This window comes from Syngnathoides biaculeatus, chromosome 11 (assembly GCF_019802595.1).
Source record: "Syngnathoides biaculeatus isolate LvHL_M chromosome 11, ASM1980259v1, whole genome shotgun sequence".
NCBI lineage: Eukaryota > Metazoa > Chordata > Actinopteri > Syngnathiformes > Syngnathidae > Syngnathoides > Syngnathoides biaculeatus.
In genome coordinates, this window is record NC_084650.1 from 17,222,365 (window position 1) to 17,237,965 (window position 15,601).

The 15,601-nt window shown below is 43.7% G+C and overlaps 2 protein-coding genes across 5 annotated transcripts in view; one reads left to right on the forward strand and one right to left on the reverse strand.

The window, feature by feature from the left end:
• Positions 1-15,601, forward strand: part of mrpl11 (mitochondrial ribosomal protein L11) — an 81,428-nt gene that overhangs the window by 39,559 nt on the left and 26,268 nt on the right. The gene's annotated exons all lie outside the window — the stretch shown is intronic.
• On the reverse strand, positions 2,530-15,275 carry tmem265 (transmembrane protein 265). Of its 2 annotated transcripts, none has more exons than XM_061835166.1 (2): positions 14,704-15,275; positions 2,530-4,521 (listed from the first exon to the last, which is right to left on the reverse strand). In XM_061835166.1, the coding sequence occupies exon 2, from the start codon at positions 4,517-4,519 to the stop codon at positions 3,470-3,472; it is 1,050 nt and encodes a 349-aa protein (XP_061691150.1). In that variant the 5' UTR covers positions 4,520-4,521; positions 14,704-15,275; the 3' UTR covers positions 2,530-3,469. The 2 variants fall into 2 exon arrangements, with proteins under 2 accessions (XP_061691150.1, XP_061691149.1); XM_061835165.1 differs by having other exon boundaries at positions 14,698-15,275.

Consider the following 15,601-nt stretch of genomic DNA (forward strand, 5'->3'; position numbering starts at 1 on the left):
GTGAGTTGAGGAATTTAGACAAAACCTGTGCTTCGCCACAATCTTGTGGCTGCTTTTTAGCGCGTCAATTACTCATTTTTTTTTCAATAATCATTACCTTATCCATTGTTTGATTTCTTAATTTTGTACTGAGGTACATTTCAGTTTTTCGGTCACTTTTGTTAAAAACAATCTAAATGTATTCAAACAAAAATTGCAAGCATACAAAGTATAAAAAATCAGTTTTGTAAATACCCCTCCCACAAGGTGTAATCACAATGAAACCCATCCATCCATCCATTTTCTTTTGCCGCTTATCCCCACGAGGGTCGCGGGGAGTGCTGGAGCCTATCCCAGCTGTCGACGGGCAGGAGGCGGGGCACATCCTGTACTGGTTGCCAGCCAATCGCAGTGCACATCGAGACAAACAACAGCCGCACTCACAATCACACCTAGGGGCAATTTAGAGTGTCCAATTAATGTTACATGTTTTTGGAATGTGGGAGGAAACTGGAATGCCCATGCAGGGACAGGGAGAACATGCAAACTCCACACAGGATGGTCCGGTATTGAACCCGGGACCTCAGAACTGTGAGGCTAACACTTTACCAGCTAATCCACTGTGCCGCCTTGTGATAGCTCATTTTACTTAATTCATTTTTGTCCATGAAGTCATCTTGTTCATCCTCAGTTTTGTAACAAGGTGCCCTGAAAGGCACTTTGAACCAGTAAGCGCGTGTTATGTTTAAAAATCCGGTATCCATGTGCATGTTTTCAGAGGCTATTTTCGAACGTTTCATTTTCTTTCGTCTTCACTTCTGGAAAAGTGGGTTGCGACTTGGCGACAGTGGGGAAAATGCAGGTCACGGGGTAACAAAAGTTGAGAACGCAGAGAAGTCATTTCCAACAATAAGCTTTTTATAGCAACACGATGTTTGCGAGGTGTCCTTTTATGAAAGCGCTATTTGCTCGTATTTCTGATTGATGAGTTCTTAATGACCACATTGCCTACAAGCGCTTCCCAATGATCGGAACTGACTTATAACAAAACAATCTTATGAATATTTCAAGCCGGCTTATTTATTTAATAAAGCACTAGAAAAAAGTGATCTTCGATTCAGTCCTTGAGCCTGGATGGTATGAGAAGCGGCGCTTTAAATTATAGACATTTCAGCACTGTTGTAGCTACCTAATAGATCAATCAAACACATTGACGCTCCAACGCGCTCACTGGCTGGAAAAAAATAAAATAAAATAAAGCAATCTGCCGTTTTCCCAAAGACCTTCATTTTCTTTAATTCGAACAATACAATGTGATTTAGAAAAAGAAAAAAAAAACAGTTCAACACTTTTTTTTTTTCAGCAACGATCATTGAATGTGACTTTTAGTTGGACCAATAGATGACATCGGTCTTCACAGTCCCTTCCACAATTAAGCTACTTTTCTCAAGACTGCAAATACACAACAGTTGAAAAAAGCATTAAAAGTTAAAAAATAAAACGGCAGACACAAAAAATCTTCTGGTGCTATTTTCACATCTCTTGTGTTGGGGGTGGGGTTGGGGGGGGGGCATGTTGCCGGAGTTACTAAATACTGCATCTGTATCATTCCAACAGGTATTATCACTCATGTTCTGTTGTGCACCAATAACAAAGTACGGCTCCAAAATAATGTTGGCCAAGTTAATGTGTAATACAATTATAATTTATTATATCGTGATTAATTAAAAAAGTTGGACACATCGGTAGCATGTCGCCAGTACTTTCTGTTCACATCCAAGTCTGCGCTAATGCTTGAGTTCTGTTTAGGCGACCTGGACAGTTAGTGAGCGTTTAAGAGATTTGTTCTCTTCAACACTTTAAATTGTGTTTAAAAAAAAAAAAAAAAAAAAAAAAAAAAAAGAAAACATGAGGACAGACAATAGTATCAATTCCTAAAAAAAAAAAAAAAAATCTGACCATATTTGGATAGATGTAGTTTCTGCTGACAGTGATGATATTTATGGAAAACAGACAAACATGCAGTACCGTGAAAAAATACTTGCCCCCCCCCTTTATTTTTTTTCCCATATTTTTCTCATTGAGGCACAGAAAACCCAAAAGTGGTGATTTTATTTATTAAGGAATGATTTTTTTTTTTTTTTTTTTTTTTAAACTAACCCATGTGAAAACGTAATTGCACCCCAAAGGTAAGGATTGACCTTCCGCTGTATTTCAATCAGATTTAAGTCTGCGCTTTGATAAGGTTACTCCAAAACCTTCTTCAAGGCCATTTCGGAGTTTACTTGCTGACGTGTTTTTAGCATGTTGTCCTGCTGCAGAACCCAAATGTGCTCGAGATACAGGTCACAACGTGACGGCGGAGCAACCTCTTTCAAGATTTTCTGGTAAAGAGCAGAATTCACGGTTCTCTCAATCACAGCAAGTCATCCAGGTTTTGCAAAGCAACCCCAGACCATCAAACAATAACCATTTTGTATTACAATTCGTATGTTTTTTTTTTTTTTTTTTTTTTTCCCTTTTCCCCTCCCAGAAATGCTGTTTCGTTTACGACAGATGTAGCGAGGTGCACAAAAGTCTTTGGAATCATTCAGTTGTTATTCCCCCACAAAAAAGTAAGACAAGCCTTTACGTTTTTGAGGATCAGGATTTATTTTTACCTTGAAACTTTGCCATGGATCCCATTTTTGTCTCGTCTCTTCCTAATTGTTGAGTCATGAACCCTGACCTTACCTGAGGCAAGAGGGGGCTGCAGTTTCTTGGGTGTTTTCCTGGGTTCCTTCTGGATGAGATATTGCTATGCTTTTGGGATAAACTTTGTAAGATGGTCTCTCTTGGAAAGGTTCACCACTGTTGCAAATATTCTCTGTTTGTGGGTAATGGCTCTCACCGTAGTTAACTGGAGTCCTAAAGCTTTACAAATGGGTTTTTAACCCTTTCATGACTGTCAATAGTTTTATTTCTTATGTGTTCTTGAGTTTCTTTGGATTAAAACATTTTCTTTTGGCTTTTTGAGATCTTTTGGCCTCTATTTTGTCTGACAGGTTCTATTTAAGTTATTTCCCGATTCGACAGCTTCCAAATAACTGACTTAACGACAAGGGGGACAATAACTTTTTCACACAGGGTCATTTAGTGTTGAGTAGTTCATTTCCCCCCACAATAAATAAGAGTGTTTATTTGGGTTGTCTTTGTCGAATATTTACATTATTGTGATGATTTTAAACATTAATTTGGGGAAACTTTAAAAACAATACAAATTTGAGAAGGGGGAAAAACTTTTTCAGATTCTCGGAATTATTCTTCTGGTTTGAAGTAGTTTTAATGTTGAGGCCCACGAACAAAAACAAAGAAACAAACACGGTGCTCCAAGTGTGCATTAATCCAAGCTTCACAGCATTGTATCCACTGCGTCCATCCGTTTGGCTTGTCTTGGATTTGGCTGCGTGTACATAGATTATGCACACTATAAATTTGTGTGGGAGTCTGTCTAGAGTTCATGGGTGATGAAAGAGGGTGCCAGTGGTGACTCTGCGTGTCCCGGGCTCACGTGGGAGTGTGTGTGGCTTTGTGAGCGAGACAGAGTGTGAAAGTGAGCTGAGGAGGTTTTCCCATGAGTCTGCGTCTCTCCCTGCTCCGAGCCCTCACCCGGTAGTGCGGATTCTTCGGGTCGGCCTTCAGCTGCCGCCCCGGCCCCCCTCGGACCGCGGTCCTGCTTGTGCCTCTCGTAGGCTGAGCTCAGCTTCACCGCCAACGCCAGGAGGTTCTTGCCCAGGAACACCGTCGAGACTCGGGAGTCCCTGTACCACAGCATACCAGCTCCCCTGAAGCCAAGGGTGAAGATGTTGATCGTGAACAGGCTGAGCCAAGGGTACAATGCCTCCTTACGGGGCCCCTTCTGGCCTGGCAAGCCCACAGCCCCCAATTCCGTGAGGGCTACACACGGTAGCAGAAGCAGAAGGGTGTAGCAATAAAAGAAAACCAAGCCCTCAGCCCAGATAGGCAGCTGTTGCTGAGGCCCCGGCGCCCCTCCTTGGGCCTCCCACAGTCCGGCCTGCAGGTCCAGCACATCCAGCAGGTCCACCACCACCCACAGGAGGCGACCCCGCACCTCCTGCTTCCTGCGCTGTGGGGTCATGTAGTCCGCCCCCGTGAGGATCAAAAACAGGGACGGCAAGCAGATGGACAGCAGGAGTGTCAGGACCTTCCTGGCGAGCGGGTCTGGTGGCCGCCGCTCCTGCCTGTAGTTGTGGCAGACGAAGAAGAGCTTGAGCTGGAGCAGGGACAGAAAGAGGAACCAGAGCGCGTTGGCAAATCCCCGGCGGGACGATCGCGCCTCTGATACCACCCCGGCCGACACGAAGCGCAGCGCCAGCAGGAAGCCGACGTCACCCAGCAACACGGCCACGCACTGCCACACGCTGGGCCCCGACTGCCCGTGCGCTCCCAGCATGCTTTGCTCCAGCAGGTAGAGGTCCACCACCACCATCGTGCTCACTGTGACCAGGGTGGATACGCACACCTGGGGCGTGGGCACCATGCCTAGAAAGACAAATTTAAATGAAGATTAGGGATTAGTTCAAAGAGTTTGTTGTCGTAATATCGGCAGCTGTTATTTTTCTCAATCCACAAACAATAATAATCTAAATTTCAGTGTATTTTTAATCATGTGAACATTTGCGGCTGGTTTTGGTTTTATACACGCGCACTCACATTCACACACTGTCTTGACAGTGAGTGATGTCAGGAGCTGCTTACCACATGGTAACTTCAGTGTAGCATCTGCTTAATGTGGCTTGCAAGTGTTTTCATTTTGCATTTGTCTGTTTGACTTCGTCGACTGCTATCAGAAGCTCGCCGGTACCATTTGGCTTGTAACACATTCGAAAAATGGTCCAAGCTACTTCTTGTAACTTAAATACTGTGAAATTGGGTCACTTCTATGTCAAAATACGGATCGCTTTACAGGTATATGTCAATATGGTAGATTTGTCCATTTATTTCATTACACATATATTATGTAGAGCCATTAAAAACTTAAAATTCCTGCCTACTTTTAACAGGAAAAATAATAATTTTTTTTCTTGATTGTCTGTTGCATAATAAGATTCTAGAAATTATTATTTTTTTTTTTTAGTTTTTTTTTTTAAATCCTGAAATATTTCACTCTGTGTAGTGCCTTTCTGTAAAATTGAGTTTTATTTTTTGATAGTAACGACCTAACTAAATTGAAATTTGGACACTATTCAAATGTATTGAGATTTCTCCATCTGGAACTGCATAAGCTCAAAGATGGTTTAATATTCTTGCAAGCACGAACAAGCATACAGCCAAAGCAGGGTACTCAGTAGTTGTTCAAAGAATACTTTCTGAGGTTTTCTTTAATTCATGTGCAAGTCGTGCCCCATTATGTTCACTTAATGTTGACTATGCTCCATCAGACAACCCCCCACCCCTCCACCCCCATCTTCTTTTTCTAACTCGGTCTTCATTTCAACCGGAACTAGTCCCCAAACTGCAAACATTCCCATCATTCTAATCAGTATTCATCAGTGTTAGGCAAGAGTCACACCGCAAGAGTCTTATAGACTTTACATAAATTTAATCTACAATTGAATGCATTTTCCATCGAGACGTCAGACCACCGAGGACTGATACATTTCAAGAGAAAGAAATGTGTTTGTCATTCATGACATTTGCCAGTCCGAAAAGCACCAGAAGCAAAAGAAAATCGGGGCTGCTGTTGCTATGGTTAACAAATGTTGTCTTACCTCTGCGAGCGCTTTCCATCCTTGCCCAAAGTTTACTGCTGTGAGGATGGCTAATTTTCACAAATCCCCCCCCCCCACACACACACACACACACACACACTTTCATTCCTTCCTCTCCGAGATCACCGGCACTCTGAATTGTTGTTTCACTTGCAATTTGCTCTCACTATTTTCATGATTAATTCAATTGGCTCCATCTGTCTTTGTTGTTTCTGTCGTCTCACTAGTTTTGCACTGTATTTTGCCACTGGTGGAAAGCGTGACGCTAGTGCGGTGGATGCTCGAGGTATCAGTACTTGACTTGAATGTATTTTTTTCTGACTTGCTTTTACTTCCGACAGTTAAAAATGGAGAGATGCACTTTGTACTCCTTACTTTGTTAAAATTCTATACATCCAGACTAGCATTTCTAACATCCTCTACAAACTCGTGTGGATCTATCCTCCAGTGCCCACAAGTCCTTGCGGCATTTGGAACATCCTTTAATTTTTTTTTTTCCAGTCTGTAGGGCGGATTGCCATAAGAAGTGTAAATCCAATCATATCACACCTTAAAAATATCTAAAATAAGACCTCAAAATTGTTTTAACACTGAGTTGCAGTTAAGCACTATCAAGCGTTCATAGCAGTAAAAAGCAATCGAATGAGGCAACCAACTGGCTGGCCAACATCATTGAAGGCTCTGTAATTGCTTTAATAATAATTGAGCTAGCCAGTTATGACATAGTCATAACCAAGGTAGGCAGTTATTAGCAAGATAGTTTTAGATCAATTAACTAGTGCAAGGGTGATCAATGTAGTTTTGGTAAATCGCGACGGTGTGCCGAGGGGGGGGGGGGGGAAATCAGCCATAATGAAAAAACATTTTTTTTTAACTTTAGCTCACCGCACATGTGCAACTAACGACAGTACAGGAAAACACGCTGTCAGCGAGCTCCCTCCCCACCCCATTTTAAGTTCTTAAGAAATTTTAACAAACATGAGTAAGGATGCTGCAGTAAAGACAAAAACGTATCACTTTCATACGGAGTGGGAGGCATACTTTTTTTTCCATGATGTCATTTTCGAAGTGCGTTTGCCTCATCTGCCAATGTAGTGAAATGTGGAACTCCATTTTCGAAATGTTTATGGGAAATACGACACCGACATTCCCGCCGAAAACCAAACTGAGATTGAGAAAAGTGTACAAACTAAAATCCCAATTGGACGCACGGCAGTCACCGAAGCATCGTTTCCGGGTTCAGACAGTTACAAAAAATGTTTATAGCTATATTATGTTGTGTAATATTGGCTCATGCGATTATGCAAGGCACGCAGACATACATTTGTCATTCTATTTAATCATTGGCCATTCTTAAAAAAAAAAAAAAAAAAAAAACCAACAACAACAAGGTCACACCCCCACCGTCCCTGTTGAACACGAGAGGCTGGATGCTTGAGAAGTAGATGTTGGGGTAAAAAAAAGTCTGGGCACCCCTGAACTAGTGTCAACATAGTTTTGATAACCAGTTACCAGCTGGTTTTAAGGAAGCTAACTAGTTACGAGCATACCACTTACAATGCAGTCACCAAGTGACAAGCTAGCTATTTATAATAAAGTCAACTAGTTAATAACTAGCTAGTTATTTGTGGTATAACTTTAACACCTTTTCCCATTCAACGAGAAAGTCATACCAACCTCAAAGCGTTAACCTATCACCTCTGTAAACAGCCCCTGCCACATTTCTAAGACCCCCAGTTTCAAAAGTTTATAAAACAGTGGTGAGGGCGGCCATGATGTACGGATTAGAGAGGGTGCCACTGAAGAAAAACAACAGGAAGCACAACTGGAGGTAGCAGAAATGAAGATGCTGAAGTTGGATAGGATTAGAAATGAGCTCATTCGAGCGACAGCCAAAGTTAGATGTTTTGGAGACAATGTTAGAGAGAGCAGACTCAGATCGTTTGGACATGTTCAGAGGCGAGAGAGAGTGTGTATGTTGGTAGAAGGGTGCTGAGGATGGAGCTACCAGGCAAAAGAGCGAGAGGAAGACCAGAGAAAATGGTTGATGTTGTGAGGGAGGACATGAGGACTGTGGATGTTAGAAAGGAGGATGCACGAGATGAGCTTGGATGGAAAAAGATGACACGCTGTGGCGACCCCGAACGGGACAAGCCGAAAGGAAAAGAAGAAGTTTCAGATGGTTATGTTGTCCTGAAACTGCTTGGCAAAGGCTGCTTCGAAACCTTGATGCTTGAAATCTCCTGTTACTTTGGATGGCTACAAGCTACAGAAGCAGCTGCCCTTCTTAAATAGAAAATGCTGAAGCTTTTTTTTCAAGAAAAAGACAAGTAAAGTCATTCTGACGGTATTTTTTTTTTTAAATTTGAAACGGGCGTAGTTAAGCTCCAGTCGTCATGGTAAGGGGAAAACCGTTGGTTTATAAAACTTCAAGCGTACTTCATTGATTTCCTTGACCCACCAAATGCACACTTTGACACCAAATTTCTTCACTATAGCAATAACTTAAGCAAACCATTAGCTCAAATGTATTCTTGTTCCAAACCGCGACAAATTACTTTTTCTGTCCTTTGTTGACACACCGCAATTTCAAACTCAGGGCTAGGAAAAAAAAAAACCCCTCAGTATTGATTGCAGAATGAGCAATGATCATTGGCTTCATAGTGCGCTCCAGCCCACATCTTTATATTATACAGCGTGACACAGATTACTGCCCTCTCCCTGGGGGGTATTAACCCTTCAAACGGATCGATGCGATTATAATAGCAAATGGTTAGCCGCTCGGACGTGTTGAAATGGGCACAGCGGAGTGCGATGGAGACGGATGCCGTCAGAATGATTGCAAACCGATGAGTAACGTGAGCCCGCGGAATCACCACTACGGTCAACCTCTGTTTATTATGCCGGGCGCGTTTCAGACCCACCCACGGGTGATTGGTGAAAACCTGTGAGATTGAGACCGTATGAAAGATAATTTTAGAGTTTTACCCCTGCCCCATGTTTTAAAATGCATTTAAAATTATTGTGTACAGTGCACTCCAACAGTTCCTTGGCATTAATATCTCAATAAATAAAAACAGCAACAAATTAGGTGAGTTTCTCAGCGGACAGCGGAGGATTGGTTCCCAAAAATATGATCAGAAAATGCCGAATCGAATTTGTGGGCGTTTACCGTATTGCCGCATGTTGTCAGTCTTTCCCTGTCAAGAATTCGGAGACTGTGTCACATGACTTTTAAGTAGTCTTTTGCTTGCAACGTCTAAATAAGAGGCGAAGCTTTTTGTCACTCACAGATGGACTTTACTGTAAAACTGACTCAAAAGAAAATGAAACTGTAAATTGTATATTTTAAACATCAAAATTTTCACCCAAGTCACGTAATTGTGTCTGACAAAGGTCCGCAAGCTTAACGCTAACTTGTAACGTGAAACACCATAAACGGGCTCGTGGGAATTTGCATATATTTTGCTTTGTTTATCAACCTTCAAACATCTGTTACGTTAACATGCACTCAGCACAGATGCATACAACATTGCTCACGAACATTTCCAGTGAGTCCGTAGCATTGTCACGGTTTGGGATTTGCTAATTCACCTACGGTATTAGCAAATTTATGAAGGGGAAACTGCCCCCATGTTTCACAGAACCCCATGCTCAGTAGCTCACCCCCACCCATTTCCCAAGCCGCTTATCATCACGAGTGTTGTGGGAGTGCTTTTTTTTTTTTTTTTTTTTAAACTCAATTTTTTAACCAGCGACCTTGCCTTTTTTTAAAAAACATTTTATTTTACAAAATCATAGCTAGGGCAGCGCGGTGGATCAGCTGGTAAAGCGTAAAGATGTCTCTTTTACAGAATATTTTTGGAATATTGTGAGTAATACCTTGCTTGACGATACAGAATGTTACTTTGAAAATATTATGGGGATGTGCGGGGTTCTAAAAAGTATCACACTTCATTCTTGTAATATAATTTTAGTTTTGAAAATGACATTTCACTCCAAAAATCAACATTTGAAAATATATGTTAAAAATGGGGTAGCCCGGTGGAGCAGCTGGTAAAGCGTTGGCCTCATAGTTCTGAGGTCCCGGACCTGCTTGTGTGGAGTTTCTCCGGGCACTCCGGTTTCCTCCAACATTCCAAAAACATGCAACATTAATAGGACACTCTAAATTGCCCCTAGGTGTGATTGTGAGTGCGACTGCTTGTCTCGATATGCCCTGCGATTGGGTGGCGACCAGTTCAGGGTGTACCCACCTCCTGCCTGTTTACAGCTGGGATAGGCTCCAGCACTCCCCGCGACCCTCGTGAGGATAAGCGGCAAAGAAAATGGATGGATGGATGGATGGAAAATCATGGCTATTATAATGGGTGTTAATTGTTTGTGGATTTGCACTATTGTATTAGCGGTCAGGGCCTGTCCCAATCCCCTTGTTATTCCCTTTTTTTTAACCAGCTACCTTGCGCATTTAATTTTTTTTATTTTATAAAATCACAGCTATTATAAAGGGAGTTAAATGTGGATTTGCACTATTGTATTAGCGGTCAGGCCCTGTTCCTATCCCCTGTAAATGGCTGTGGTATACTGTATTTTTCTGCATCGTGGGAACAGCTATTACAACAGCTTCGTAGAGGATTTTCTTCCAGGAGAGCGCAGTGCTGCCTGGCACATCGTGGCACGATATGGTACTGCAGTAGAGATGTGCAACTTCAATTCAGACTTGCTGTTATTCTATAAAAACGCATTAAAAAAAAAAAAAAACCCTCCTTATCGTCAGTCATTGGTTTGAAAGATGAACTGCGATATATTGGCTGTTCACTGTATTTTTTTCATATTTTTTTTCCTGATGACAGATGCTCCTCCGCCCTCCTTCCCTGAAACACTAAAAAGGACCTTTGCTGTCTCCTCTGCGACGTCTGACACGTTAAAGATAACTGACAAACTCCAGCGACTTTTAAAAAAAAAAAAAAAAAAGAGCTTCGGGATCCTCTGCATGTGTGTGAAAATTAGCATATGACTCCAAGTGAAAGATTAATGGGCCTCTTGGCTTTCTGCCTAATAAAGTATTACTGCATGATGTTAATAGTTCATAAATAATCTCAAAGGGAGAGAGGGGTGGGGAAAAGAGACACAAACGCAGATATAAAGTGACTTCCATGAAGGCGCTTCTCGAGCTCGGCGAGGATGAATACATACATCACAGGCAGCTTGAGAATGTATCAGACTTTTTTTTTTTTTGGGGGGGGGGGGTTGTGTGAAACAAAGCGAGAAGATGTGTTTAATCCGCTCGCAGGGCCCGGTGGGTGGACACGCGTGGATCATGCCGGCGCTTTTCCCTCATATCTGATTGTCTCAAAGCTCTCTTGTTTCATCACCCTGTAAAACTTGATTATCGCTGGCCGCAAATTGGATGAGTTTGATGGGTCGCCCTCGAGGCGAGCAAACCTGATAATCTACAAGATGGCAGGCGGAGATTTTATGTTTTGTTTTTTCTTTTTTCATTTGGACAGACTCTTCAGTTATTCCACCTGCACATTATACATCAAGTGGAAATCTCCCACTTGACTGACCGTGTTTGTGTTGCGGTTGTGCGTCAACCCTGCAATTTGTCGTTGTGAGCGTGCCGATGGGGCATCCGTCCCCCCGCCCCCCGAGCTCATCAATCACGGGCCAATTCATCACGGCCACTCCCTCCTCTCGGTGACAGCGCCGTTGACAAGGTGAGGCAACCAATTCCGCTTTAAGAATGAGTAATGGCACGTAGGCAAGTGTTGTGGGGTTGTTGATCTTCTGTCTTAGTGCGACAAAAAAAAAATTCCTACGTTTTACTACATTTTTTTCTCGGAATTAGTGAATTGCAGAGCCGTTCATCCATTTTCTATAGTGCTCGTCCTCATTAGGGTGGCAGGGGGGGAGGAGTCTATCCCATCTGATTCGTCATGCAGGGTAAAGGATAGGATACACCCTGGACTGGTCGCCAGCCTTTGCCAGCTGCTCATACATTTAATCGAATGAACAGGATAGAGTGCGGGTATCAAACTCAATGTGCGGCGGTCACATTCGGTCCAGAAAAATAATTTGTGTCAACTACCATGATTCATGCTCAAATCTGTTTTAACATTTCAAATCATCGTTTGTAATAAATGAGATATTCCAAGCTTTTTTTTTTCCCTCACCAAATGCCTTTTTTCAGTAACATAGACAATAGTTGATCAAACTATTATCCTTTGACTTTTGACTTCAAGACTATCCAGCCATCCATTTTTTTAGCCGCTTATCCTCACGAGGGTCGCGGGGAGTGCTGGAGCCTATCCCAGCTGTCAACAGGCAGGAGGCGGGGTACAGCCCTGAACTGGTTGCCAGCCAATCGCAGGGCACATAAAGACAAACATTCGCACTCACAATCACACCGAGGCGCAGTTCAGAGCGTCCAATTAATGTTGCATGTTTTTGGGTTGTGGGAGGAAACCGGAGTGCCCAAGAGAAAACCCATTCAGGCACAGGGGGAACATGCAAACTGAACACAGTTGGGGCCGGGATCGAACCCGGTCCTCAGAATTGTGAGGGCAACGCTTTACCGGCTGATCCACCGTGCCGCCAATTCAAGACTATTTATCCATCAATTTTTGGTCTATTTGTAATACTCTGATGAGCCAATGAAACAACCCAAACTGTCCCAACAAAAATGACTGACCTGCTTTAGTCCTCAATGAACATAAGATGCATGTTTTGGGGAATATGGAAGGAACTATGTCGAAGTGTGTTGAGGAATTTCATTCAGGTGAAAGTCGTGATGTGGAGCACCCTCTGCTCTGGTGGTATTTACAGGAATTTCTGGTCCACTATCTGGCGTCTCAGCAAGGGGAATCAGGGCACTATCTACACTCTGTATAGTGTGGATAGGTTGCGAACATCGACTCGCGAGGTTTGAGTCGGTGGGGAGAATAAGTTGAGGACCTCCTCAAGTCTACAGAAGTGCCTTCCCATGATTAAGCAGAGTCTTGGCTCTCTGAGGTGGGCTCTCCTATTTCTGGGGTTGAAGTCACTGTGGTTGCTAAAAACCCCATTGGTGGGGAGGTCCTGGTCGGGGGTGATATTCACCTGCAGTTTCTAAAGGCTCCGGATGTCTGGGGGTTTTCCTGGTTGGCGCACCTCTCCAACATCACAGGGGCCTTTTGATTGGCAGAATGAGGTGGTGGTCCCCCTTTGTAAGAAGGGGGATCGGTGGGTGTGTTCCAACTACAGGGTGATTCCACTCCTATGGGTGCTATTTCAGGAGTATGGGGTTCCGAAACCCCTTGATACAAGCTGTTTGGTCCCTGTATTACCATTTTATTCTGCATTGCCATTGGTATGTCTGCCCTTTGTCACCCATTCTGTTAATAACTTTTATGAACAGAATATCTAGACCAAGGGCCACATTGTAGCTAGGATTTCCCTCTAAGGGCCGTTATGGTGAAACCATAGAAAAGCTGAATCGCCTCATCATGTTTACACGTGAAATTTATGAACTGGTTTTGGAATCAGAAATCAAGTATAATGGTTTTTTCAACAATTGTTCATGTTTGGTAACACAAAACTGCTGACACTATCTCAACATTATCATTTCGGATATATGACAATTTGAAATGTTGGGACATAGTTTCACAAGAATCACAGATTTTGACACCGATGATTTGCCTTCGGGGGCCACTTGAACCCCCCGCCCCTGATCTAGACGCAGCTGAGGCGTAGAGGCAGTCCGGTTTGGTGGCCTCTGTATTGGATCTCTGGTTATTGAAGATGACGTGGTTCTGTTGGCTTCATCAAGCCGTGATCTCCAACTCTCACTAGAGTGGTTCGAAAGTGGTTGAGATGAAAATGATGAAAATCATCCATCCATGCAGCATCTCCAAATCTTAGACCGAGACCATGGTCCTCAGTAGGAACAGGGTGGCTTGATCTCTCCAGGGAGAGACTGGATGAGTTCAAGTATCATGGGGTCACGTTTATGAGTGAGGGAAGAATGGAATGGGAGATTGGCAGGTGAATCGGTGCAGTCTGTACTGATGTGGAGCTAAACCGAAAGGTGAAACAGTCAACCTTCGTACTCCCACCAATGGTCACGATCTGTGAGTCATGACCGGAAAAATGAGAGGTGAGGTGGTTTGGGCAACTGATTAAACACTTTCCCTGGTGAGGTATTACGGGCTCGTCCCACTGGGAGGAGACCACCTGGATGACCGACGATACCCTGAAGAGAGTATGGCATGGGAATCCCTCTGAAAGAGCTGGATGAAGTGGTTGGGCAGACGATTCCCTGCTTTCGACCTCAGATAAGACGCAGAAATGGATAGATAAATAAAATCCTTTGCACAGTCGTGCCTCTCCTCCACGGATAAATGAAGTTGTGAATGCCCAAATGCAAATTGAGGCGGTTCAATGTATGCATTTTTCAGTTTTGGCTGAGTTCAGCGCCATTGTATATAGCCTTTACCATAAAACACAGTCGGCATAAAGGGGAGTAATCTACTGTACACACAGAGAATAACATAGACTAGAATTCCTTTTGAAATTCTAGGTTTGTCATCGTGACAAACGAATGGATTAGTGGGTCAACGGGAAGAAAATCCTTGACAAAGCTTTGCTCGTTCAATCTGCACAACACGACAATGTCCGTCATGTTGCGGAAAGTAATTTATTAGTGGCTAAGCAGGAGGTTAATCCTTGATGGGACATTACTTAATCAATCTGCACATGATTACCAAACATCTGTTGATTTCTCAGGTAGTGTCACCCTTGGGGGATGTTGGTAGCATTCACATTTTTTTTTTTTTAATTAAAAAATCCACTCTCATATCTTGATCACCAGTTCCGGAATCTGTTAATGATACCTGTTTCGTAAGTGGCCCATTAGGAGAACACCGGCGCGCACGGCTGGTCGTAAAGTGGAAAAAGATTGAGTTACCCGAACCATTCGTCTTTGCACCCGGGTGCTCCCGCCGATGCTCCCGGCTTGAATTACAGCAGCGCGCGGCGGCTCATCTGGAGAGTAGAGGCACCGTCTGTGACCAATAAAGTCGCTTTTTTTTTTTTATTGCCGGTGATAAGCCCGCTGATGGAGGCTCACGGTCCGGGCTGCATGTAGAGCCTGGCGGTGGGATTCTGCCACAACCGAGCGGAGTTTATCAGAACAACAAGAGGAGGAAGAGAGAGAGTGAGAGAGGAACAGCTCCCCCCCGACGCAGATCCGGCATGGCAGATGGCTTTGCGGGGGATCCGGGAGGACGTCGAGCTGACCGCCGCGCCGCGGCGTCGCTTCGCCTACTGGGGCAGCGATGCCGTGCAAAGCCGCCGGTGCACCGGCACTGCGCGAGGTAGCGTCCCGAGTGGAGCAGAAAGAAGGAATGAAGGAAAGGGAGCGCAGCGGCTCGGCTGCGATGCGCAACGCCTCCCGGAAAAAAAAAAGAAAGTGGTGTGCAGAGCGCATGAGTTTGGCCCCGGCACGATGTTCATTTGTAAGCGGGTTACGTGCGCCACGGAGGACCTCCCACCCAAGCTTCCCCCCCTCCTATTCTCCCCGAACCTCAGCTGTGGGAAGTTTACACTGAGGGGTCCGTATGGAGAGAAATTATTCTAGTGTGCACCATATGCCATGGTGTTATTGGCTTTTGAAGCAGTGACAGAATCAAATTCATAAATTTACACTATGAGCCACACATTGTCGTGTATAACTATTTGCCTTTAAAATAACAGCCTGGCATTAAAAATGGGCGAAATTGCATTTTTCCGACTTGTTTGAAGCAGTTCTTTCACCTCTGAGCTGTGAATACCGTTGCCGTTGACTGTTTTGTGGCTCACGTTTTTGTTTT

Coding starts and splice junctions, on each gene's coding strand:
- tmem265 (XM_061835166.1), bottom strand. CDS start 4,519: ATGGTGCCCACGCCCCAGGTGTGCGTATCCACCCTGGTCACAGTGAGC.